Consider the following 26,120-nt stretch of genomic DNA (forward strand, 5'->3'; position numbering starts at 1 on the left):
CCACCATCGGTTCGCTTCAGGCTAATGAGAGGTTACTTAGTGTTTCTCAGGTTTAAACCCTTGCACTTATTATAATCCAATCTGTTTTCTGGAGAGTGAGTGATCATCATGCAAGACATTATTATTCTTAAAAATGATTTTTTTTTAATCAGCACAGGGCAAGGGATTAACCATGTCAGCATTTTTCTTTTTTTTGTGCCACTATGGCCTTTTTCCCTAATGACTTTTTCATAAATGCCCACTTCTTTTCACTGCTACTTATATATGTTGCTTGTTCTGATTTTCTTAGATCTTTTCAGATTGTGTCATTTCTTCATATCAGATACCATGATCTCATTATAAAAGGCGAACGTACCCAAGGGTGACTGGGACTGTGCCTCTGTTTCTGGAACTCGGGAAAGCTTTTGTCTTCCTGTCATCAGTGTGTTTTGAGCATCTGTTGATAGTATCCTTAGATTCCTTGCTCTCGAGTGGCTGTACCCGTGAAGGAGAGGTGTTTGAACTCTGTAGCTGTCATAAAAGAATACGAAGCATGCTGTTAATAAGGAATTCCTTGTAACTTCTAAATAGCAACAGTAATGACCGTATTGTATGGATTTGAAGCCTGTCATTTTTAGTGACTAAGCATGCAGACATATAAAAGCCCTTTTATTAGGTCATGGTTTATAATTCACTTCTTGAAGAACTGGTGAAGAGAATAGTAATGCACACAGAATACTTTTCATATGACCCAGTTAACATAGCACTAATAAGCTTCATAGTGAATCATTTGGCCTCCCTGGACCTCCATTTCATCATCTGTAGAACGTGGTAGTAGATCTAGAATAGCATTTCTAAGCCTCAGTATGATTGAGATCTGGGCCAGTTAATTCTTTATTGTGGGGGAGGGGCAGTTCTGTGTGTTGTAGGATGTTTAAGAGCATCACTGGCCTCTAACCACTAGATGCCAGTGGCACTCCCTCAGTTCTGACAAACAAAAATGTCTCCCCACATTGCCAAATGTCCCCTGGGGGGCAGAATTGCCCCTGTGGAGAACAACTGGTCTACAATCACATTTTTAAGGTATGTTCAAACTTTATTTATTTTTAATTTTTTTTTTTTTTTTTAAAGATTTTATTTATTCAGTTTTTTCCCCCCAAAGCCCCAGTAGATAGTTGTATGTCATAGGTTCACATCCTTCTAGTTGCTGTACGTGGGACTCGGCCTCGCGTTGGACGGAGAGGTGGTGCCTCGGGGCGCTCCCGGGATCCGAACCCGGGCCGCCAGCATCAGAGCGCACGCACTTAACCGCTAAGCCACGGAGCCGGCCCTATTTTTAATTTTTTTTATTGAGGTAACATTGGTTTATAATATTATAGAGATTTCAGTTGTACATCACTATATTTCAACTTCTGTGTAGACTACATCATGTTCACCAGCAAAAGCCTAGTTGCCATCCATGACTGTACACATGTGCCCCTTTACCTCTTTTGCCCTCCCCCCACCCTCTTCCTGTCTGGTAACCACCAATCTAGTTTCTATATCTATGTGTTGTTGTTTTATATTCCACATATCAGTGAAATGATATGATATTTGGCTTTCCTCATTTGACTTATTTCACTTAGCATAGTACTGTCAAGGTCCCTCCGTGATGTTGCAAATGGCAAGATTTCATCTTTTTTATGGCTGAGTAGTATTCCACTGTGTTTATATACCACATCTTCTTTATCCATTCATCCATGGAAGGGCACTTAGGTTGCTTCCAAGTCTTGGCTATTGTGAATAATGCTGCAGTGAACACAGGAGTGCATATATCTTTTTGAATTAGTGTTTTTGTGTTCTTTGCATAAATATCCAGAGGTGGAATTGCTGGATCCTATGGTAGTTCTATTTTTATTTATTTATTTTTTTGTGAGGAAGATCATCCCTGAGCTAACATCTGATGCCAATCTTCCTCTTTTTTGGTGAGGAAGATTGGCCCTGGGCTAACATCCGTGCCCATCTTCCTCTACTTTATATGGGATGCCACCACAGCATGGCTTGACAAGCGGTGCATTGGTGCGCTCCTGGGATCCGAACCTGCGAACCCTGGGCTGCTGAAGCGGAACATGCCCCGGGCCGGCCCCATCTGTTTTTAATTTTTTGAGGAATCTCCATACTGTTTTCCATAGTAGCTGTACCAGTTTACATTCCCAGCAACAGTGTATGAGGGTTCGCTTTTCTCCACATCCTCTCCAACACTTGTTATTTCTTGTCTTTTTAATAATAGCCATTCTGACAGGCTTGAGATGATATCTCATTGTGATTTTGATTTGCATTTCCCTAATAATTAGTGATATCAAACATCTTTTCATATGCCTGTTGGCCATCTGTATATCTTCTTTGGAAAAATGTCTGTTCAGATCCTCTGCTAAGGTATATTCAAACTTTAAAATGGTATGATTCTAAGAGTTTGTAAAGATAAAAATGATCAAAGTCTGTGATAAAATTTCTTTTGTGGAGTGACGAATGAAGAACAGAGTTTATTTTACTTTTGCCTTTTTAGAAGGCTTTCTTGATAAGGTTTAAATATTACTATGAATTTGTTGCTTCCATTTGAGGACTCAGTTATCAAAGTGTGAAAGAGGCCACAGGAGAGAAGCATTTGAGCAAACAATGCTTTATGTTTATAGATTAATACATATGGTTGGGCCGGGCTATGCTTCTGGAAGAGTGGTTACTCAACATAGTGGTTAAAGATAAGTCCTGACACATAACAGACATTGTTGAATGGATGGATGATGGCTAGATGGATGGATGAATGAAGGATCTGCAATTGCTAATTCATGTGGCTTTAGGAACAGTATTTCATCAATGACACCTAAAAATGATAGTCACAAAAGCAAAGGAAAGAGGTCGTTGGGTGTGAGCACTACAGAGCCCCTTTCATTTGTCCATGCGTTCCCTCTGGGTACCTTCCTGCCTCTGCTGTTCCACAGCCATTTCCTTACACTTCTCTCCCCAGCCCTATATCCTTACTTGCCTTTTTTTTGCCTTTTATCTTTGTTGCCTGAATTGATTTTATTAGAGCTTTTCATGCTGTATCCTTTCTTTGAATCAAACATCATGATCTCACGAGAAAACAAAACCCACCACGTTTGTGTGTGAATCCACCTCTGGATGTTCCTGAGGGAAGAACTGTTGAATCTTTCTTCTCTGGTTGTGTGAATCAAGTTAGTGATGTGATTTCCTGGTCTTCTTTGAAAATCACTTCCTTTTGATTTTCTTGAGAACCATGTCTTTCTTTGATAATTTATTCTAGAACAATTAAACTTTTTGGTCAAAGGAACCTGTGTTGGCAACTGTGATTGATGGATTTCTTCTTTATGTCCCCATAATGCTGTTGATTTAGCACAGAAAAACATTTCCTTCATTTGATGTCAAAGAAATTGAGGCCCCGATTTGTTAAGACATAGAGCCAAGCATCTCCAGTAAGTGAGTAGTCATGCAAGGTTAGAACTGCCAAGCCCAGATGTTGAGACCACGTCCATAGTACCAAGATGGAGGTGGCATTGAAGCAGAGTAGATAATTGGATACAAAAGTATTGAATCTGTGGTACCAGTAAATTGAAACATTTTTCTTTATGTTTCTTTTTAATGTCATAAAAATAATTATCCAGGGTGGCTACTTCATGGTACCATAGCCTTGATTTAATGGGAATATCTTCTCTAAAATGGACAACTTACTTAATATCAAAACTTCTCTTAGTTTTATTTTAGTTAATGTTGCTCATGGTCTGCTTCTTTTCTCTCTTAGACCTTCTCTCACCATGCCTCACAGGAATCTGACAGGAAGCTGCAATGTTAATTGTGGCTGTAGAACGCATGAGTATGAGCCAGTCTGTGGATCAGATGGAATTACATACTTTAACCCTTGTCTGGCTGGCTGTGTTAATAGCGGTAATCTCAGCACTGGGGTGAGTATAATTCACAAATTCCTGTGCTGTTGTTAACCCAACATCCTGTGACAAGGACATGTTAGAATTCGTATGTAAACACATGACTTCGGTCTCCCTTTTCAAGAAACTTCAAATAACCTACAAAATACCTTCTGACAAAAACCCAGAGGAAAGAGAAGTCTGCAATGCTATCAGTTTTTTCCAGGGGTGATTGAAGCATTTGGGTCTAGCGATTGGTTCCACGTCAGCCCTCTCCCACTGTACATTCAGTGCCAGCTCAGTGAAACATGATAAGGTTGAGTGCTAGGCCTCTCATTTCTTACTCTGACAGGGCCCTTGTCATGGATTTGAAGGTCAAGATGGCAACAGTGGGTGCTGATAGAAGAGAATAGAGAGCACCTCCGCTGATCAGAGTCTGTGAAGATGGGCAGTGCCCGTTTTCATAGACTATCAGTTCAGACTTTTTTTTTTAACTTTCAGAGTAAAGATATTTCTATCCGTTCAAGATCAGGCTATTTTGAGAATTCCCTTCCCTGTGAATTATAAATAGGCGGTAATACTTTGGGAGAAGGTTTTCATATTCTACTCAGTTCTTTATTGGGCCTGGTTTCATTCTTTGCATAAGAACAGATTGTAGGAGGCTGTTTTAATTAAAAGGTTAAGATGCATTTGCTTGTTCTGTGCAGGTGATAAGGGATTATACTGCATGTTTTTGGAATATCGTATTTGGTTTCTGAGTTTTAAACTATAGCCATAAATTGAGAATTCCTGTTGCTGGCTCTCTGTTGTATAATTGGTGAGCTCCAGTGTGTGACCAAATTGAAAGAGACAATGACATCTATTCTTCTTGGTGGCTCAGTCCTTCCCTGGGAGTGAGTCCTTGGGTGCACAGCCCTCATTCTTAAAAATTGAGGCCGCAGTCCTTGGAGCACAGATGGCCAAATGGTACCCCATCTTCATATTTGTTCCTACTGCCTCTCTAAGTGGCTGAGAGGTCACAATGACAGTGAGTTCAGCTGACGTCCATTCAGTAAAAGCAACATAATAGACATAAAATATTAACTGGCTGTTTGATTTGAAACACCTTTTTAGTCCCTTGGATTAAAGAAGACAGCCAATGATGTGTTCACTCTTGTCGGCACTGAGGTCATCACGATTGCATCATGAATTCTCTGCATTTATTTAACAGATATTTGCTTGAAGTCCTACCCTGTGTTCAGGGTTCTGCTAGGTGCTCTGGTGAGCACAAATAGAAATAAGGCTTGGTTCCTGTTTTTGAGGGGCATCTCTAATAAAAGAGCCCAAGAATTAAACAGCAATTGAAGCAGCATATAGTTATGACCAAAAATGAGCATATGGAATCTAAATGCTATAGGATTGAGTGTTAAGCTTCTTATAAAAGTCTAGGTTTAAACAATTTTGACGAGAAGATTTTGATATTGTTCTATGCACACTTTGGACCCTTACTGTTAGCAGTGAGGAAAATATTTTCAATTAAATATTCTGCAGATTTTAAAATGCTAGAGTTATTATAGAGCATTTTAACTTTGTTTTAATATTCCTATGCTGAATTTTGCTTTTGATTGGCATACAACTGATCTTTATTATCACTTAGATAAGGAATTACACAGAATGCACCTGTGTCCAAAGCCGGCAAGTGATCACTCCACCCACGGTGGGACAGCGCAGTCAGCTCCGCGTGGTTATTGTCAAAACATATCTCAACGAGAATGGCTATGCTGTGTCCGGGAAGTGTAAACGGACCTGTAATACCCTCATCCCATTCTTGATTTTTCTTTTCATAGTCACCTTCATCACAGCATGTGCCCAACCATCAGCCATCATAGTAACACTCAGGTGAGAACAGCATTCGACTTCGAGGGTGGGTTGTACACTCAGAATTGCCAGAATGCATATTCCAGGCTGGAACTGATGTGGGAAAGCAGAGAGGAAAGCAAAATTAGATTGTGCTGAAAAACACTCAGACGTTTGCCTGATGAAGTTAAGAGAAGTGAATTTTCCCATGTCAGGAAGGGAAAGGAAGGTTGTAACATTTCATATTCCAGAACTTTCTTTATTCAAATGGGTTCTATTCCTAGAGTTTAGTGAAACTTCTTTTGGGTGCCTTTGGTTCCTCAAGTCTCTGCCCTGAAAGATTCAACTTCAGGAGCTGAAAGCCGTCCCTGTGTCAGCTGTGGAAAGCCCGGCCCTAGAGGAGGCAGGAAGTCATTTGGTGAAATTGCTAAATCATGCATACAGCAAAGAATATTATCTCCAACCTTATGGATAGTTAATACCTCCAGGATCAGTGACAGTTTATGCTGGGCCTGCAGTTCAAAGTGCTGATTTTCCTAATTTTACTATCATATAAAATTCTGGAGTTGAATCAAGGAAGGGCAGGCTGGGAAATGTAATTCTTCAATTGTTCATGCTGGGCCTTCTTTGCCGTATTATATATCCCATTTATGTTTATTTGCTTATGAGAGAACGTAGAAGTTACCTTAATGGAAGTCCTATTAAAAATGTGGACACCAGCACGTTCAGATCAGTGTGTTGGTGTTTGCAGTAAAGGCTGCAGTGGGCAAAGGAAGGAAGGGGACCCAGCACAGTCAAATGCGGGCATGGTGAAGAAATGAGAGCACACCCCAGCAGGTCTGTGGGGACTGGGGGTGCAGGGCAGTGAAGGAGTGAGGAGAGGGAGTCATTCTTCACTTTTCTTTCTCTCCTCCCTGGCTCCCCAGCCCCCTCCGACGCTGGGCACCCGGTGGGATGCACCAGCTGAGACGCCCTTCTTAGCAGAGCAGTTGGGCTGCTGGTCTGCTTATTCTGCATATTTTGGCTTCCCTTCTAGGGGACGCTGAGTTAGACATTCCCCAGCCAATTTCCTCCTTAACAGTAAGATAAGAGCACATGAAAGGCCCATTGGTTTAGTCACTCAGTTCCTCCATCAGCAGATACTTATGGAGTAACAACTCTGTGTGCAGCATTGGGCAGATTGCTACGGGAAAATAAAGAAGTAGGGAAAAGATGACACTGATCCTTGGGAATTTTACATTGTAGACCTAGAACCCTAAGTGTAGGGGATCGAAAGGATAAGGGACTTCATCATTAAAAAAAAATAGGAATCATTAATATTCTAATACTTTGAACTGTAGCTCTACAAGAGGTGTTAAATAATCTAATTCTTTGAACTTTAATTCTACAAAAGATGTAAATAACCCAGATAAGGGCTGCCCATTTTATAGTGTTCAGACATCGCAAATCACCACTTGGCTTTTAACCCAAAACTTCAGCAAAAGAGCCCTTGAATCTTTGCTAATTACAAAATCAATAGGCTCCATTCTTCCTGCCATGCAGCAATTGCTTGGAGTGTAAATTTTAGGAAAAGAAGAAAAAATGAGGTGACTGGGAGGAATTCATTCTTTCTCTAACTTTTGACTTGTTTCCTATATGTTTTTTGACTATTTTTTTTTTAACTTTTTTTATCCATACTTTTCCTTGAGAAATTATGGGAGCAACTTTCTGTATACATACCTACCATTCTGGAAAGTGCAGGCAAATAGAGAAAAAGAATGCAGTAGTTAGGATAAAATGCTATATATTTTTTATAACAGAATTAATTTTGAAGCTCAGTTAAAGCCATTTCTGTCCCTTCAGCCGTGAACTTGGCCCTCCACAGTGTTTGCACAGAAACTGTTGGAGTTAATCAGAGTTTCTTTGGTGTCTTCATTGGGGAGACCTTTGTTCTCTGATTTAACTGTCAGCAGTTTTGCTTGGCTATTGTTACTAAATTCTAGAAAATTAAATATTTTGGCACAGCATCTCTTTGGTCCCTGGCTCTGTGTTAAGCAGGCTTGATTGGACGTTCATTTTCTTGAGGCCACTGTTTTGAGACACTCCTTTCTTTCTCTCCACTGCAGGTCCGTTGAGGATGAGGAGAGACCCTTCGCCCTGGGAATGCAGTTTGTTCTGCTGAGAACACTTGGTACGTCCTGAATTTCCAAGCATGCCTCTCAATTCCTCTTTGCAGACGGCAGATTCTCACTATCCTTTGAAAATGGCAGGTCAAGTCATTTGTCACCATTAGCAGTAGCTGGGATTTTACAGGGTAGCGTGAGGGCACAACTTCCTTATTTTCTGAGTTGAACTAAAAGCCGACCAGCTCTGTCGTTTGATGAAACAAAACCAAACTGACTTTAGAGCAGTTTCTTTTTCACTGTGAACATAAACTTGGGCTAAATTCCCCAGAGAGTTTTGTACAATAAGAAGTATTGAACCAAGCAATTGGGATGGGCTTATGATCCTGGTGTTTTTGTCCCTTCATGCCTTTTTAACATGAAAGTGATGGGAATTGCTGCTCATTTTATTTGTGAAAATGTCAAGTTCTTAGTTCTTTCCAGTAATTTTATTGGACTGGGCAAAGAGTATATCTATCAAGTTTTCTGAGGAAAAGAAATAAGAAATTCTGAAAAGAAAAACAAAAGATCCCTGAATTGAAATGTAGGGACCACCCTTCACTTATTAACAAGAGGAGCTCATTAGCGCTAGGTCAGTGTGGTTAGTCTCAGAGCTCCTTGGGGCATGAAGAATATCCTCCTGATTTTACAAACACCACGTCACTCTGTGATGTCTTGGGACAATGCATGGGAAGTAGCCCATTCCCTTGATCAATTTCAATGTATTTTTAGTTGACTTCCTCATCAGCAAGCTTATTTTTTCTTTCTTCAGTGGCAGTCTATCATTTTCTTCAGGTGTTATTTCCCCCAGTAATCAATATCATTGTCCATAGGTCAAAAAAATTAGTTTTTTGATTCAAATTTTTTATTTCAGTTTTGAAGGGTGAAACATTTTTAAATGGTGTCATCTGATCTTTGAAACATTAATCCTCTCTGGAATTCTCATTTTGTCGTATGTTGTGATTGATGGCTCAGTCCAAGAATGAACACTTTCCAGTGAGCCTCAAAGGCTTCTAGTTGCTTTGAACCCATGGCTTGTTTTTTGGTACCAATAAAACTTTGAAGCTACCATTTTTCAAAGCATGGTGATTAAAGGAAATTCTGACATACTTTGGTATAGTTAAGAAGTTTCCTTATACTTCTCATTGGAAACTAAAGTTATTTTCAAAGAAGGAAATTTGTTGAAAAGGGGTAGTTGAATAGGAAAAGAAAAAAATAGTTTCTCCTTTTTGCTTGGCGTATCTGCGTTGCCATGGAGTTGGGGCAATTTGATATGGATGCGGAGCTAAAGGTAAGTCAACAGATGGACAGACGCTGCAGCATCAGGAATGGGGCGGGGGAGAACATTTCAGGCGTTTATTGTTTAATTCAACCTTAAGTTCTATTGATTATGAAGAAGTATAGCCAATTTCCATTTCCCCAAATTCCAAAGCAAAAAGAGAGTTTTAAGTATTTTAATAATGTTAAATTTTAATTGTAGCAAATATACCTCATTTTAAATGAATACAATGTATTTAAAAATGTATCACTCACAGCCTCCTGGGCTATTAGCCCACCTGTCTTCTCTCCCTTCCTCCTTCGCTCCCTTCCTCTCATCACTTCCTTCTGTAAACTCTTATTGATGATCCCTGGGCTGTCCTGATAGGTCTTTGGAATGTAAAGAATAAAAGTCATGGCCCCTGCCATCAAGAGCTTATGGGTGACAGCTTTGCAAACAATTTAAATACTATGTGATAGTTGATAAAATGGAGGTATCTACAAAATGCAATTGGAATATAGTGGCATCTGAGTGAGTCAGGAATTTAAAGGAGGGGTAGAATTTTGCAAGGTGAACAAGTTGGGGATGGGGACACATTTCAGCAAAGGTAGTAACATGTGATGAAGGAAGTCTATTTGGGTAGGCTTTCTTTCCTATGAGAGTAAAGGAATGTCTACCTCATAGCCCAAACAAAGAAGCTACTACTCATCACAGAAGTTTCAAAAGCTTCAAAGATGAATTTTATGCCGTAATCATTTCCATACCCCAAGCGCCTTTAGAAAGTTGCCATTTGGTGTGGTTTCTGACTTATAAGGGGACAATGCTTTCCTTATACTCTTCCTGCATCCAAGGACTAGAACCCAACCCACAAGAGCTAAGTGTACTGAATTTTAGTGGATCATGAAGGGTTCTAGTATAGCCTCTTGAGTATTTAATGACAGAATCTGATTTCTAAATTTAAAAGGATTCCTTAATTGCATTTTTAGCAATAGACATTTTTATAATCCTAAAAATCATTAATACATTCTAAGTTGCAAACTGGAAGATTTAAAGCATTTACAATTTTTATTTTATAAAATAAATTTTTTATAATAATAATAATTATAAATTATTATAAATTTATAATAAATATATTATGATAAGGTGTGACACATATTTTAAAAAATCAAGCAACACAAGAAAACCACTCGCCTCAACTGAGTTTAGAGCCAAAAAGCACCTTGCCAATTGACAAATCTGTTTTCTCTTATAAGATGTACTAAGTATTTTTCTTTTCTTTTTCTCTACCACTCTAGCATACATTCCTACTCCGATTTACTTTGGAGCAGTTATCGATACCACCTGCATGCTCTGGCAACAGGAATGTGGAGTGCAGGGCTCCTGCTGGGAGTACAATGTGACATCGTTTCGTTTTGTCTATTTCGGTTTGGCGGCCGCCCTCAAATTTGTTGGCTTTATTTTTATTTTTCTGGCCTGGTACTCCATTAAATACAAGGAGGACGAACTGCAGAGGCAGAGGTGGCGAGAATTCCCCCTGAGCACTGTGAGTGAGACAGTGGGCCACACTGACAATGCCGATAAGTATGCCCGGACTAGATCCTGCCCAGCGTTCAGCACCCAGGGAGAATTCCACGAAGAGACTGGTCTGCAGAAAGGGATCCAATACACAGCACAGACCTATCCGGGGCCCTTCCCAGAAGCAATAAGTTCCTCTCCAGACCCAGGGCTGGAAGAAAGCCCTGCTACCATGTAGCCTCCCTCCTGAATCTTGAAAACGGAAGACTTTAGTTTTGTTGGTTGAGTTGAATATGGCGACTTGAGAAACACCCGTGCCTTCTTTTCTTTCTTTTTTTAACCTCTAAAGACACAATCCTCAAACCAACAAAACTCAGTATACACAGCCACTGTTGACTGAGGGCTGGATACCTCAACAAGACTAAGAGCCTTTCCCCCCTTCTCTCCAAGAAGGAGGCGTGTAGATTTGTTACCATTTCTGCTATGTTAATTTAATGCTCATGCTCTAATGTGGTATCAGGCTGAGGCACATGGTTAACAAAATCATCAGAAGTGCAATGGCGGTGCGTATCATTAGCATACACTCCAAACAAAGGTGAGCTTTTGACCATGACTTTGCATTTACAATTCAAAGTTTTTAGACATGAACACCTACTGTGAGTTCTGCTACAAAGCACAAATGAATTTGCCTCAACTATGCAATTTGATTGGGAAAATATAAGTGCAGCATGTTATTTTGCTTTCAGAAACTAAAGCAGATATGTTTTTGAAAAAAGGAAGCTAAACTTTCCCTAAAGTACTGTTAATAGCATTTTAAGCCATAGCGGAGTTATAAATCAGGTAGAATTTTTCAAATGCTTCAAAGGAACCATATGCATAGGGTGATAAAAGGAACAGCGGCCTCATTTCATAAGACACATTCTCTTTTAGTCTGTCTGCCCCATCATAAGGTAGTGAAAGAGGCTACTGAATCATAAATCTGATAGCTTCAATATAAACGCCAGGATTCTTTTGTAAGGGGCTTTAAGTCTAGTGTCCTAAACGATATGGCTAGAAACTGTAATTTGAGATGCATAATAAGGAAAGAAAGTGATGGCTTTCTCATCCAAAGAAAATTGCTGCAGAAATTCTTTTAGCTTTTAAGGGCCCACGTAAGTGTAGTTAAGAATTGTAACCTTGACACTCAGAATAGTTGGAAAAAGAAATTCCACAAAAGTAAGATTGAGTCTCACCTGATCATTTTAGTTATATACCTGGAAGCACTAGCAAGTCTGTATTGTTTTCTTTTTTATGGAGAGAAAATTGCTGTGGTTGCTCCTGAAATCGAGTAATTATATCAGGGAAGCTATACTATGATAGGAAAGTCACTTTGAGTACAGGAAGAGGGAGATCTGTGAGCTGGATCTAGAATATGATCCGAAGTCATGATTGAAAATTGTTTAAAATGAACTGGTCTGTCATACTGAATCTTACTTTAGCAGAGTTAGAATCATTTCACACCTCCCTGTGATTCCTTCCTACTGTAACCTCCGTGAAGTGATTCTGAGAGAGGATTTTTCTGTTCCTAAACACACTTTGGGTTCATTATCCATCATCCTTTTCAGTACCACCCAGCACATCACTTGGACTTAGGCACCACACAGAATGCTTTCTACATGGTTCTTATGGTAGATGCCTCCTGAAGCACTGTAGACTGATTGCAGGTTAACTCATGGGATCTCGCTGCTCAGAAAAAGAATCATGACAACTCAGATTTAGGAGGGACTGTGAGGTCCAAGTACCAATATAACTGTGAACTGTTTCTGCCAAGGAGCCTATGCTTATGTAGGGCTAATTTGAGAAGTGGTTTCCTTGGCTGCTTTACACTCTTTCACAGAGGGGATATGATTGACAGAACTGCCCCATGAGTCAGGCTTTTTGCCCTCCATCCTTGGCTGTACCAGTAGAGTTTCGTGAATATTCCTGGGTACAAGGTTGTTTTCCTCTCTACCGAGGAATGGCATTGGCTAAATGATTCTCTTGGTTGCATGCAGTTTGTGGAGAGGGTTATCACTATTAGACTTAAAAATGTCTACAAGGGGTGGGCCAGTGGTCTCAGGTGACAAGGACTTCCTTTTGAGCAGTCTCGTTTGGCTCAGTTGTAAGAACCAGTGTTGCCTGTAATTACACGGGTGTCTGTCAAACTTTGGTCAACATGGTGTATATTGAAGGTCTTCAGAGAATATCACTGATTAACCTAGTGTCTACTCTGGGCCTCAGGGTTCCCCTTTTCCCTTTATGGGAGATCTTTGATCCCTTAGAAGAGAAAGTTTCCTTTTGTGTTGGAGCTAAAGATTTGTAGGTTGGGGAGAGGTGGTATTTTCTTAATTTTCCTCTGATGGTTAAGAAACTGCATTGAGAGAATTTTGGTGGGATTGGCAGTTTTTTATTTGTAGCTAAAGATTGTGTGTTCCAACAGTCTTAGAATTTCTCTCTTCTTGGTAGTACATTTTGAAAAGGAGCCTCTCTCAGAACTCCAGGCTAGGAAATGATGGACTCATCAGGTATAAATAGAGAGTACTCCCCTTCTCTACCTTGAACAGTCATCCAGTTCAGCCAGCACTGGCGGGAAGCCAGTTCTCTATCAGGCACCCTTTCACCCAATTACCATCTGCCACTCTGTGAAATCCTTTGAGCTGATTAGGCCAGAATTGAAGTCTAGCCTATTAATTGGCCTGAATTGTGCACCACAATGTTAACATTGTACTTCCTCGAGTATCCAATACCTATAAATAGCAGGTGTATCATTAACGTGTTGTTGGTGAATGTAGAATAAGTAGTACAAATCATGGGCGACTGAAGTTCTGGAATAAGTACCAATTAAGAGTTGTCCCCAAAGTGCTTTGGGCTCTGGTAGCATCATTGGAATATTACATAATCAACTTGAGCAACTATTTTATAGATGATACCATTTAATTGTACATATGAGGTTCTTATATGATTGTTAATAAATTAGGCCATGTTACTTTATAGTCACGGCTCCTGTTATAAGTTGAATTGCCACTCTCCATGAGCTTAGGCTTCTAATTACTTGGTTTGAGGAAAGGTCATCTTATTCCTTTATAAACTCTGTAGATTCATATATTATTTGGCTTTAATATGCAAATATAATGTCCTTGAGTCTAGCCTATTAATTGAGACACTGCTGGCCAGTGGGGTGGGCGGTTGGAGCACATTCTTTTGGTTATCTTCATTAGAATGAAAGCCTTATCCTTTGTAGGTGGATTTCATTCTTGAAAACAATCAAAAGTCATTCAGAACTAAAGTGGGGGAAGAAAGGAGGAGCAGAGAGGAAACAAGAGTAGCATTTGTTGAGTGTTGATTATTTGCAGAACCTTTTGTCAAGCACTTACTATACATCGTTCATTTTAATCCTCTGAATGACTTTGCAAGACAACTATTTTTATTTGATTTTTAAAAACAGATGATGAAAACCGAGGCTCAGAGAGGTAAAGTGACTTGTTTAGGATTGTACAGAGCAGCCAAGTCAGGGTTCAGACACAGGTTTCTCCGTCTCCATGACCCCCTTCTTACACTACGTAATGCACACAATAGTTTTGGTCAACAAAGGCAAGAAGTGACTATAAGATACTGCAGTAAAGCATGTCATTTTTTGATGTGTTACTGTTTCTGAAGAGTAGAGAAGTCGTTATTTCTTTGTGTAAAACAGAAAAAAATTCTCTAGGAAACATCAAAATTTAATGTGTAGATTTTCAAGGTAAATTTACATTTATTTAGCTAAGTGTTATATTCAGAATCGTTTGTCATAATATACCTCAAGTATTTATTTCTTGTTCATATTTAATATAGAACAAATCCAATTTTGGTGTTAACGTTGAATATCCGTAGAGTTTCTGAAATGAAACAGATGAGGAAAGGTGGTTCAGATTAATTGAATCTGAGCTTTGGGGATTTCAAGTGTATGCTTTTTTTTTCCCCCTCTTTCAGAATGTTAACATTTCCATTAGTCTTTTGGTGAATATCAGTTTAAGTTTCATAATAAAAGTTTTAAATGAACATATACAAAGTGTTACATGTTAAATGAACATATACAAAATGTTGTAAGTTACATCCCAAACCTCTGACCCGATTGTTGCCTGTTAACCGTTAGTAGCAAACTGGAGCATGCACTTGGAAATGTCAGCTATCAGAGAAGGGAGTTACCTTTAGGACATAATGGCAGTCCTACATTTTCACCAACCACCGAGAAAATTCTTCCTCAGTCCGCAATTCTAGCTTGCATTCGTTGGTGGACTTGGAACCAGAAAGTTTCTTTTTGGAGCCTGTTTTGTATCAACTGTAGGTGCACCAAAGAGAAGCTTCATAGTTTGAATGTATCTGAAGCGTTTGTGGAAATTCTCTAGTGTGCCCAGGAGCAGCAGGAGAGCCTAAGTCTGCGGTGGTAGCCAATTATACTTTGTGATTTTGTGTGTACTTAAAACATCTGAAATGGCACAGAAACATGAATATAACTATTGATACATAGGTGCATACTGAGTATTCTAAGTAGCAGATAGATATCAAAATACTGTATAATCCCAGAATCGCCTAGACTGCAGGTTTGCTAATTCTCTGTTACACAGACCAGTAGGTAGCCTTTACAGGTTTTTGCATTTTTCTTTCACAGTACTGAAGCGAGTGCCATGGCTGGCAGGCGAAGTTAGTGGCCTTGTGCGCTTTCTCTTTTCTGCCTTCTTTCCTTTCCTCATCTTCCAGGATGCTGCTGGCTGTATCTGTCCCAGACTTCTTGCTACATTGGAATCAGATCTGTGTATATTTGAAGACGTTATTTTAAGCACTTCATTTTTACTCAGCCCTAGGAAGGGTCAAGAATGATGAAAACTCTCCCTGGGTATTTGCTTTTGCAACATTAAAAAAAAAAAATGCCTCGGTGCTAAAAGTATTTGATGATGCATGCTTACCACAAAAATGCGCCACAGAATTCACAGTATTTCACTGATAAGGGACTGCATGTGCTTTGCTTTTGGAAATCTGAAGAACTTCCCAGAAAACAAGTACTCATTACTCTCATTACTACAGTTAATCCAAGAACGTTACGTGCAAAAAGGAAGAGTGTAAGGGGGAATACTTTTTCTATGGAAAAACTCAGCGCTTTTGATATTTATTTTAGCAAGAATAATCAGATGCTAAAAATAATTTCAGAGAGAGGGGAAAAAATATTTCGGATAATCTTTTCTTATTTCTTCTCCAAAACACTTACACCATGTAAGGTGTTTTTAATATTGGGGTTTTGAAGGTGTTGTCTTCTTCTCATATTCTACTATTACATGTTAAAATCCAAGAAGAAGATATTATTGAAAACTAAAGTAATTGCAGGGAGATATTAAACCAAAGGGGTGAACAAAAGAAGTTTAAAGTTTGTATCTAGACATGAAGAATAAGAATAATTGGAAAGACTTTATAGTGGGCATTTTTCTTAAAATACATACCTCTACCCAAAACCCCAAATGTTAATTTAGAAGCACGAAACAGGCAGGTCAGCCTCTAACTCTTTAGTTAAAGGAAATGTAATACTGTGTCAAATAAACTGTCATTAGGATCCTAGTGGAGTGTGTGTGTTCAGCGTGTGTGTTTTTGTGTGTAGAGGTGTGCTTGTGATGAAAGGCTGTTTTGAATTGTTGCATAAAGGAGTTTGATTTTGTGATTTTTAAAAATGAATATTTATTTGGAGACCTCTTAGGGTAATTTAAAAGATGTATAATTTCCTTGTGTTTAATGAAATCTATTGTCAATGTACTAATAAACCTTGGTTTACAACATCTCGAATACTTGATCATTGAAAATTAAGAAAAAAAGTAAAAAAAAAAAAGAATAAAGCGTGTTGGATTGAAATTAGTTTGTCTCAGGATTTTTGTTGTTTGAAGAGACAAAGCAATGATGCCAGTGTGATCTCCCATCCCTCCCTCAATGAAGACACGGGTTTGATGGGATTAAATGGCCCACTACTTACTCTGAAAGATGGCAGTAATGAACTCCTTATGTAACTGATAACTCTGCCTTGAAGCCAAATGTCCTACCTGTAACCTATTAGGACTATAGTTTTAGGAGCCTGCAGTAAGTAGCACACTTTCCATTGAGTCATCAAAGAGAATAATTTTAAGTAGTTGATCACTTATCGATTTAAATTCAAACAGATTTTGGGATTGCAGAAGTATGTGCCTTGAATATGGTTTGTTAGGACAGGCTAAGTTATGCTTCTACAACACGCTAATCCTCAAATCTCAGTGGCTTCATAGCACAAAGTTTTATTTCTCATTTCCATTACATGTCTATATGGGTCTATTCCACATAGTCCGTCAGGGACCCAGCCTGACAGAGGCTCCGCCATCTTGAAGCCACGCTTGAAGCCACACTTCAAGGTGGAACTTTCAGGGTTGATCTTAGTTGCAAGGAAAGGAAGAGCCCAGAGAAAGGCAAAGGGGCTTTTCTCTTTCTCAGCCCAGAAGTGACACGTGTCGCACTGCATTAGTCTGAACTAGTTCCATGTCCCTGCCTAACTGCTAGGTCCTGGAAGTGTAGGGAAGCCAATGGTGAGTATTTGGTGGGTATTATTCTTTGCCAAACAGTTGACCCTGATAGGTTAAGGATGATATCCAAAGGAGTCTCAACTCCTTGTTCTAAAAACTGGTAAACAACGGGAAAGTCTCAAGCATAAGAAAGAATGATTTCCAAAGAAGTAAGTATCAAAACTTGGTCAACAAAGCAGTTACAAGCTCTCTTTCCCCAATCTACACTAAATAACAAACTAGTCATTGCTATGGGGGCCCAGGAGCTGGCCTGAGACTGGAGGAAGAACTGGTGCTCAGACTCCATCCATGGAGAAAAAGCACTAGATTTTGAGGTCTCTTCTGACGGACGGCAGAATTTTCTAAGTACACTGGCATCTAAAACTTTCCGGTGAGAGGCGGAAGGAGGTAAAGGAGCCATGGAAATAACAGCATGATTCAGGGACTGAAGCACAAAGTGGATATATGTAGAACCCTGCCTTGACCACTAGATAGGTGGAAAGCAGGGCAATTGATTTCCATTTCTCACTCCGTCACCCCATTGCACACTTAAACGAAAGGGTCACAGCAGCCCACGGCACGTGAATTATTGGAGAGAGTGCGTGTGTCTGTGCTCACTTCTGGGTAAACTCTTATTTTCCTCCACGGCTTTGTGCATTTATCAAGGGAGCCATTTATTCAAAGAGCATATAGTAACCCCTGCCCAAGTCTTCTCCTCAATCTATGTGTGCAATGTAGGCAATAGCATTTCTCTCGAATCTCTTAAATATCGCACACTTTCAAGGAAGAGGCTGAGTCATTCTGGATATTGCGCTTTTTGAGATAGATAGACACATGAGGAAAAGTTTCTCTTCAAGAAATGAAGAGAGCGGAAAGGTTATGAATGTGGCCACTCATCTTCCTAGCTTTAGCCGCAGACTTGGTACAACCTCAGCCTTTTATGAGCTGTTAAAAAGCATCCAGTTCCTTTCTTGTTTTTAAAATTGCCAGCTGGGCAGAGACGGCCTCTGTAGCTTCGGCGTATGGAAGCCAAAAAACATTTTTAATTGCACAGAGTCATTGGAAAGCAAGGCGATGGATATTCGGTGCTCACTTTTGAATTTAAACGTCAAAGTTTGATGCAGTTCCAACTCCTAACACCGATATAAATCAGTAGAAAGCTAAAACCGCTCTTGGGCCTGCTGGAATGGCTAAGATCCTAGGCGCTGAAGAAAGAGCAAGCCTGCCATGGATCAAGTTGTTCTAGATGTGTTCTTGTGAAAATGGTAGTGCTGCTACTTTAGAAATCAATGTAAGTGGTAGCTTTGCCAGGGGGCAAGTCCTGGCTCCCAGCAAAGACGTCTTTAGTTGCACTAGAGTGACACCTAATGGCCATTATGGAAAACATGCTCTACTGATCCCCTGGCTCTTCTGGTTCCTGGGTTGAGTGGTGTGTGACCAGATAGGCATTAGGGTAGCAAGGTTGATGACCTCTTCTTTTCTGCTAAAACCTGTTAGTGGTTGGATTGGTTCCATTCTGGCTCTGGGTCACCTGTGTTGTTGGGGCTGGGAGGTGGAGTAATGTCTGGGAAGAGGAATGGGGGTAGAGGATGCAGATTCTGAATTCGAGTCCTGGGAGGCCCACTGGTGTGGGGACTAGAAATTCAGAACAGCGGTAGATACCTTGGCTCACCAAGTCCATTTGCCAGCAGAAAAGCAAGGCAATACTGAGTACAAAAGACCTCAACCTTTGTAGCTCCCTCTGCCCCCCAATCCTCTGCAGTGCTTCCCCTAACACCAGGGAGCGGGGACTCCCTAGTCCCAACAGGACACAATCTGATTGTTGAAAGCCATTTTCTCTACTTACTTCATGCAGCAGTGGGCTCACTATAAAGCCCAAGGTACTCTGCTGGTGAGGTCCCCACGGCAACAACACAACTTAGAAGAAGGTGAACTGACTAGACCAATACAAGCAATAGTCACATGAGGTAAGTTTCCTGGTCAGCAATGAGGGGAGGAGCAAGGTTATAAATGTAGCCAGTTATTCTTCTCTGTTGGCTCCAGACTTGGTACAACATGAATATTTTCTTACTTGGGGGAGAACGTAAAGGGGAGAGAGATTATGTCCAGGGGTGGGGGACTCCAGGAAAGTTTACATGGAAGGAAAACGTACAGTTTGAAACGATACAGGAATGAGGAATGAGGTGGGGAATGGGGATATACTCCAGGTGGGTGGATAGAAAGTTAGAGAAAATTTCATACCTGGGAAGGTGGCACCAATCCAGGGGAAGCCAGTAGTGACAGGTGAGGTGGAGAGGGGAGCAGGTGGCTGGACGGAAGGCTAGAGCTGTACAGAGGGCATTAAAACTCGTTGAAGATGTCTGAGCAGGAGGCTGAGATCTGAGCCGCGGCAATGAAAGCCTCACCCGGTGGTGAGTGTGAGATGTGTTGGAGACAGGAGGGGCTGGAGGTGGGAAAGGGGCTTAGGGGGCTATTACAGCTTCCACAGCAGCTTCTATGTCATGAGGGCCTAAATGAACAGGGTGGTGGACCATATCAAGGTATTAATTGCTCTAGATATTTTAATTATCAACCAAAGATCTTTGTTTTCTTTCAAAATAAATTTTGAAAATCTCAAGCAGAATTGGACTAATTTGGGGAATTGAGGACCTTCTTATATCTGAGATCAGATCAGCTCTAAAGCAAGTCCTGAAACATAAGCATTTAAAAATCTTTTTTAGAACGTCAACATGTTCAGGTACGTTTGGCATGGGGTGGGAGTGTTAAGTATTCATTCCTCTCTCTTAACAAAACACCCTGTGGGTGCTGATGGTCATAGGAATTTTTTTCTTTTTTTTAAAGAAGCCTGGGTGGAGCCTCAGATATTATCAAGTTTGGGTGTGGCAAATGTGTTTTCGTCTCACACCCCAAAACCAATTCAATAGTGTTGATAGTAGCTGGCTGCGTTGAGAAGAATTCTGAGGACACAAATGCTCTAGCTTAATGGAGACGTGTCCTCATGAATTAGCAGTGTCTTCCCTGGACACATTTTGGGAAAGGAAAGCATATATGCTATGTAGTTGCCATCCTTGATTCAAAACTCTTATTTTATAGTTGGGGAAGCTGTCGTAGAGAGGTTAGGTGACTTTTCCAAGCTCACACAGGTAGTAAAAACTAGAGCTTGCAGTGAAGTTAGGTCCTCAATTTTCATGTCCATTGTTCTTTCCATTACTCCTTACCAATTGGGTCCCACTGTGGCCTCTCTTCCCGATTTAGTGTGTTTGAGGGCTGGGGGTGTGTGTGCATGCACGCATGTGTGTTGAAAAGGAGAAAGTGAAGAGGGATTTGTCCTCGCCTCTGCTAAATCTCTTCCTCTTCTAAATCTGTGGGGAACAGGCAGATGGGAACCAGCTCAGCCCCTGTGGGCGTCAGCATCCTCACAGATCAAATGAGGCTGGCTGGCCAGCCAACCTCTAAGGGCACTTCAAGTTCTGGAATAGTCTCTCTTGTGCCCTTTACACATAGTAGGTACTCCATAAATAGTTATTGACTTGAACTAAAATGGAATTTTCTCCAGAATAGCAACATTTGGCCTATTCGCATTCTCTAGGGAAGGAACAAGGAGTAAGGTACAATGATGTGCCTTTGGACAACACTATCATCTTGGATTCTTCTCTTGATGAAACTACGGTGCTATAGACTGAATTGTGTCCCTTCAAAATTCATACATTGAAGCCCTAATCTCCCGTGTGACTGTATCTGGAGATAAGGCCTTTAAAGAGGTAATTAAGGTTAAATGAGGTCGTAGGGGCGGGTCAGTCCAATATGACTGGTGTCCTTATAAGAAGAAGAGATGCTGGGGAGGCCATGTGAGGACACAGCAAGAAGGCGGCCATCTGCAAGCCAAGGAGAGAGGCCTCAGGAGAAACCAAACCTGCTGGCACCCTGGTCTTGGACTTCCAGCCTCCAGAATCGTGAGAAAATACGCTTTTGTTGTTTAAGCCATCCAGTCTGCAGTATTTTGTTATGGCAGCCTTAGCAAACTAATATAGACGGTTTCCTCAATTGCCCAGGGATTGAGTTGGCAGATCCCCAAGTCCTTTGCTTTTTTTTTCCCTTTATTATTCACCTTCTGATCGCTGGACATTTCACACATTGGTAGCCCCTCTATCTGAAGGGGATAAAGCTCCTCAGGAGACGTGGAGCAGAAGGAAGTGTATGGAATTCATCGGTTAGAAAACTTGAGGTCTTAGAAGGTGGTTAGGTCGCCACCCAAGTTCACTGTCCCGAAATAACCCAAACTGCCTTTGGTGGGTTTGTCCTTCTGCTTTTGAGAAACTCCATTTGCGCTGCCCAGGACCGGCTACATACCTGGGTTCAGTGAAAAATAAAAACGTGGGGTCCTTCGTTCAATTAGTAAGGATTTCAGGATGGTGACAGTAGAGAATTAAACCACGCACTGGCCCTGGGTAACTGCCCAGGGTGCATGCTCGGGAAGCCACCCTCGTGCCGACTCTGCCACACCCTCCCTGACAGCAACGAGGCAAATCCATGTTGAAATCACTGATCTGAGAATGTTCTGTAACACACTGACTTTGGGTCAATTTTATGATTATGGCTAATATTTCATCATGTAGATTAAGATCAGGACTCAATTTTACTTGCGAGGAATGGGTGGACCACAAAAACTTGGTTAAGTTCATTTCTCTGAAACAGGTAAAGTTTAAACACCTTTTATTTCAAGAAATATTGCTTCCAGACTTTCCTGAAGCCAGAATTGTTCTATAAAAGTATCACAGAATATTACACAAGATTAAAAAACACAGTATGCTTCCTAATACCTTGAAACCTTTTTACAAAGCACATCATTCATGACCATAAATATGTTTCTCCTGTCATTCAGCCGGTGACACACACATCTGATAAAGAGCTAGTTAATTTTAACATATGTACAGAGTGTACGATAAAGACTTAAAGTTGTCAAAGATTCAACTATAACATTAAATTTTCTTTAAACGAGTTTACTTTAACACACTTAAAACATAATTTACCTATGCGTTTGAATTATCTAAAGAGAAAAAGAAAATCACTGTTAAACTCAAAAAAACCTTCTTGGGAAGTTGACCAGGGTACTGATAACTCTCAATGAGGTAATCCTTTTGCTGGTATTTAACAATCTAATACATAACAAGAATATTTTCAAGAACACAGAATTTCGAAAGTAGTTTTGAACTATGCCCTAGAAAAATCAGAATTTGGTGAAGGCCTTAAAAATAATCATACAACACATATGATATGTTTCAATTACGAAACATTCATGAGCTTGTTTTATTGAAAAAAATTCCTTACATAAGTTCAAAACCAAATATATTTTCTCAACACTTAGGCTTATTAGCCAGGTCAAGAAAACAAAACAAAGATGAAAAAAAAACACAAGTCTTCAGTCCTGTTATCGTGTTAAGAAAATAATAAAAACTTAGCAATCTTAAGCATACGATGAACACTTTGAGGCTAGGCACAGAGACAGCAGGCAATCTTTGTTTTGCTTATTTATTTATTTTTACTGCCAACATCATTAGCCATGCCTTTCTGCTAATCAATTTTAGCAAGTCGAGGTAAAACACATGCAATATTTTCTGGCAAAAGCGTATGTTAAACAATATGTGATCCACACTGTGTGTTGTCCTTGAGGGTCTATTTTACTTTGTCACACTGAGAGCAAGCAGTGAGACTGTGACAAGCCTATAAAAAAAAAAAGTAAGACTAACCAAATAGACATGGCATTCCAACCTCAAAGTGCAAAATCACTGAACTAAAAATGATGGCATTGAAAAATTCCAGTGGTTAAAAATGAACCCAAACCACATTATGCAGGCAATGGAAGGTGTACTGAAAAATTCACCGAGTATGTCAAGTTTCAGAAACTCAGCAAGGCACGATTCTAGCCTTCTCGACTGGATAACATTGATATATGCACGTCCCTACAACTTTCAAAACATAATACTGTTTTAGTACCCCCAAAACAAACAAAAACCCCACAAATCCACCTTTCTTTGTACTCTTGACAAATAGTGAATTACAACACTGAATCCCTGTGTGCGTACCACTCGCATGCGCACTAATGTCTACTGCACATGTGTACCTAGGGTGGCTTGGAATGTTGGTTGTCATGATTGCCTTTATTAGTTTACTAATAAAAAGTTAAAAAAATACTGTGTTTACGGTAAGGTAACAATTTCATCTAATCTGAGGAGACTGGAAAGGAGGCACTGCCTTCTAGACTCTGTAAACTCCCCTTTTTGGGATCCTCCTCCACCTCGTTCGACATCCTCTCCAGGCTGCTGGAGTTAATATGCTGCTCCATGGTGGATACTTTGATGGTCTGATGCGTAGAATCAACATCAGAATGCACAGGAAGATACATCTGATCTTCAAAAACATCTTCTCCTGGACCTCCATCCTGGGGAAGTTCCTTCTGGTGCCTGCTAATGGGCGGCAGTCTGGGGCTGGGCTCCAGCACCAGCTCTGTCACGCCATTGCCACTGAAAACAGTTTCAAGATGATTTATCTCTTCATGCTCCAACCGTTTTTCAGTTTTATGATTTCTCCAGTGTTCAGAATTCAAACGACTAACTTCTGGAATGTTGTTATTCCATTCAAGTTTATTCTCTGGACTGAATGTTGGTCGGTTCAAATGTAGGGTTCGAAGGTCAGCTGGCAAGGTCAAATAAGGTACTTCCCAGACCGAAGGACTCGAGTCTTCATCTGACTCAGCGGAGGCCATCTCTACTGGCACAGAGAGCTCAGCAGATACGGCCGGGAACCCACCACTTTGAGCAGTTTTAGTCTTATTTGTTTTATTTTGCTCACGGTGACTGTTCAGCAGTGCAAATACTCTATCTACATCCTTCAAGTAATTAGTCCAGTCAACCAGACTAAGTCTGTAGTTTTGTCTGTACTCATAGGCGCTTTTGTTCACACTGTATAAATCCTCCAGGCCTTGCCAGTTGACGTCTGCAGTGAGACTGGGAAGATTAACCTTCCCATCCATCCCATAACTGTCCTCTGTGAAAAGAGAGACCAAAGTGGATCATTAGTGGAGAAAATATTTCCTACTTATTGGACAAGCAACTTACACTGTTTTTACAGAGCAAATCAACTTGAAATATAACACTAGAAAGTATTTTCCCCTAGTACTTTGTTATCAAGGAGTGGCCTTAGGTTATAAAAGTGATTGAACAGTAACAAAAAATTGGAAAGAGGGTCAAATGAGTGAACACTTCTATGATGAGGCATGTTTGGTGCTGGAAATGTGCTGTTCTATCAGTCAAGGGGCTTGTGTTCTACTCCTGGTTCTACTCAAGTCAACTCTGTAACCAGGAAATCATGCGAGGGAGTTTCTCTGTCTTGGTCCTTCACTGTCGACTGTGGGACCAGTTGTGTGATAAAACCTTTACTACTTATGCGGTTGCTGGGTGAATGATGGATTTGAAAGCATTTTAATGTAATAGGCAATGCTTAGTAAGATATTTTTATTTATATTCCCTGGTCCTCAGTATAAAAACAAACTTGAATGCAATTAAACTCTTCAAATCAAATGCTTAGATCTGTTTCTTTGATTGTTTTTTTGCCCTAAAAGTTCTATGGCCTGGATAAATCAATCTTTCAGTGGTTTTCACAGTATGCAAAGAATGCACCAGCTTTCTCTCTCTCAGATCTTTCTACGTCACTGAGATGACTACAGTCCTGCAGAAAACGTCTTTTCTCTAGTTTGCCCAAGTACCATTCTAAAGAGGTGGCCTCATTAATGCAATGAACTACCCACAAAACAGTAAAGATCAGCAGGAAAAATAAGTAAAACTACACAAAACCCACACTCTCAGTATAACTAGATGATAGAAAATTACATAATCTTCAAATCACCTGTAAGTAATTGTTAATTACTTGCTACATTGTTTTTTTTTTTTAATTTTATTTATTTATTTTTTCCTCCAAAGCCCCAGTAGATAGTTGTATGTCATAGCTGCACATCCTTCTAGTTGCTACATTGTTAATACCAATCTCAGCAGGGCTGTATGCCACACTTTGGGCACAAGCCCTGGGAAAATAGTACAGAAGAGAGAAGAAGGAAGCAAGGCTGGAGGCAAGAATTGATTTGAAACCACCACTGGAAAGAATGTCGACCTGAAGTATAAAGTACTGTGAAGGGTCCTGGTAAATGGCAGTACTGATAGTGAGAAGGAGACCTAGAAGTGTGCGTGCACCCAGGTGGCAGTCTTTGAAAGGCATTGCTTCAGGGAGAAAAGGATACAAGGGGAGGGACAAATATCCTTCGGAAACTGGAAAGAGGAAGCAAAAGGGAGGAAATTTCAGGTCCTGTAAGAAAAAAGAGAAACAAAAAATTGGAGGACACACAACCTCTCCCACTCCCACCCCTAAATAATAAAGAAATAAAAAAGTAAAAAGAAAGTATACTTGGTTACAATGACAGAAAAGGATCCTTTTAAACTAGGAATCTTGTAAATACTTCAAATCCATGAAAGTAATAAAAGCAACCTAAACCTACACAAAATTATTATAAAAGAAAATAGAAAATAAGAACAAAAAATCTATCATCTTATGAAAATGCCCCTGCTAGAATAAACCATTAAGTGAAGAAAACCACAAAACAACACTGCTAAGTAAATTAAATGTTCTCAGTCAAGTACCTGAGGATGTGAAAACCATCTTAAATCAGAAATTAAAGTATGAACCAAGTATCCCATATCCAGCCAAGCTCTCCTTCAAGTCTCAAGGCTATAAAAAAACAGTTGTAAAAATGTAAGAATGCAGGGAATACTGTATACATCAGCTCTTCTTGAAGTGTCTTCTAGAGGATGAGTTTCGTTTAACCAAGAAATCACTGGGGGAAACTTCAGCAAAAGGATTG

At 40.1% G+C, this 26,120-nt stretch overlaps 2 protein-coding genes across 8 annotated transcripts in view; one reads left to right on the forward strand and one right to left on the reverse strand.

Annotated features, from left to right (window-relative positions):
* Positions 1–16,521, forward strand: part of SLCO5A1 (solute carrier organic anion transporter family member 5A1) — a 132,601-nt gene extending 116,080 nt beyond the window's left edge. Inside the window, exons 6-9 of the mRNA XM_014792033.2 lie at positions 3,776–3,935; positions 5,533–5,774; positions 7,838–7,902; positions 10,427–16,521. Coding sequence (XP_014647519.1) covers positions 3,776–3,935; positions 5,533–5,774; positions 7,838–7,902; positions 10,427–10,884 — 925 coding nt within the window. The 3' untranslated portion in view covers positions 10,885–16,521. The remainder of the gene's footprint in view (positions 1–3,775; positions 3,936–5,532; positions 5,775–7,837; positions 7,903–10,426) is intronic.
* Positions 16,522–21,908: 5,387 nt separating this feature from the next.
* SULF1 (sulfatase 1) overlaps positions 21,909–26,120 on the reverse strand; it is a 181,420-nt gene continuing 177,208 nt past the window's right edge. For all 7 annotated transcript variants that reach the window (XM_087420466.1, XM_087420467.1, XM_087420461.1 and 4 more), the window contains one exon: positions 21,909–24,256. In XM_087420466.1, coding sequence (XP_087276592.1) covers positions 23,433–24,256 — 824 coding nt within the window. In that variant the 3' untranslated portion in view covers positions 21,909–23,432. The remainder of the gene's footprint in view (positions 24,257–26,120) is intronic.

Source organism: Ceratotherium simum, chromosome 31, assembly GCF_057802395.1.
Source record: "Ceratotherium simum simum isolate JZ-2026a chromosome 31, ASM5780239v1, whole genome shotgun sequence".
Taxonomy (NCBI): domain Eukaryota; kingdom Metazoa; phylum Chordata; class Mammalia; order Perissodactyla; family Rhinocerotidae; genus Ceratotherium; species Ceratotherium simum.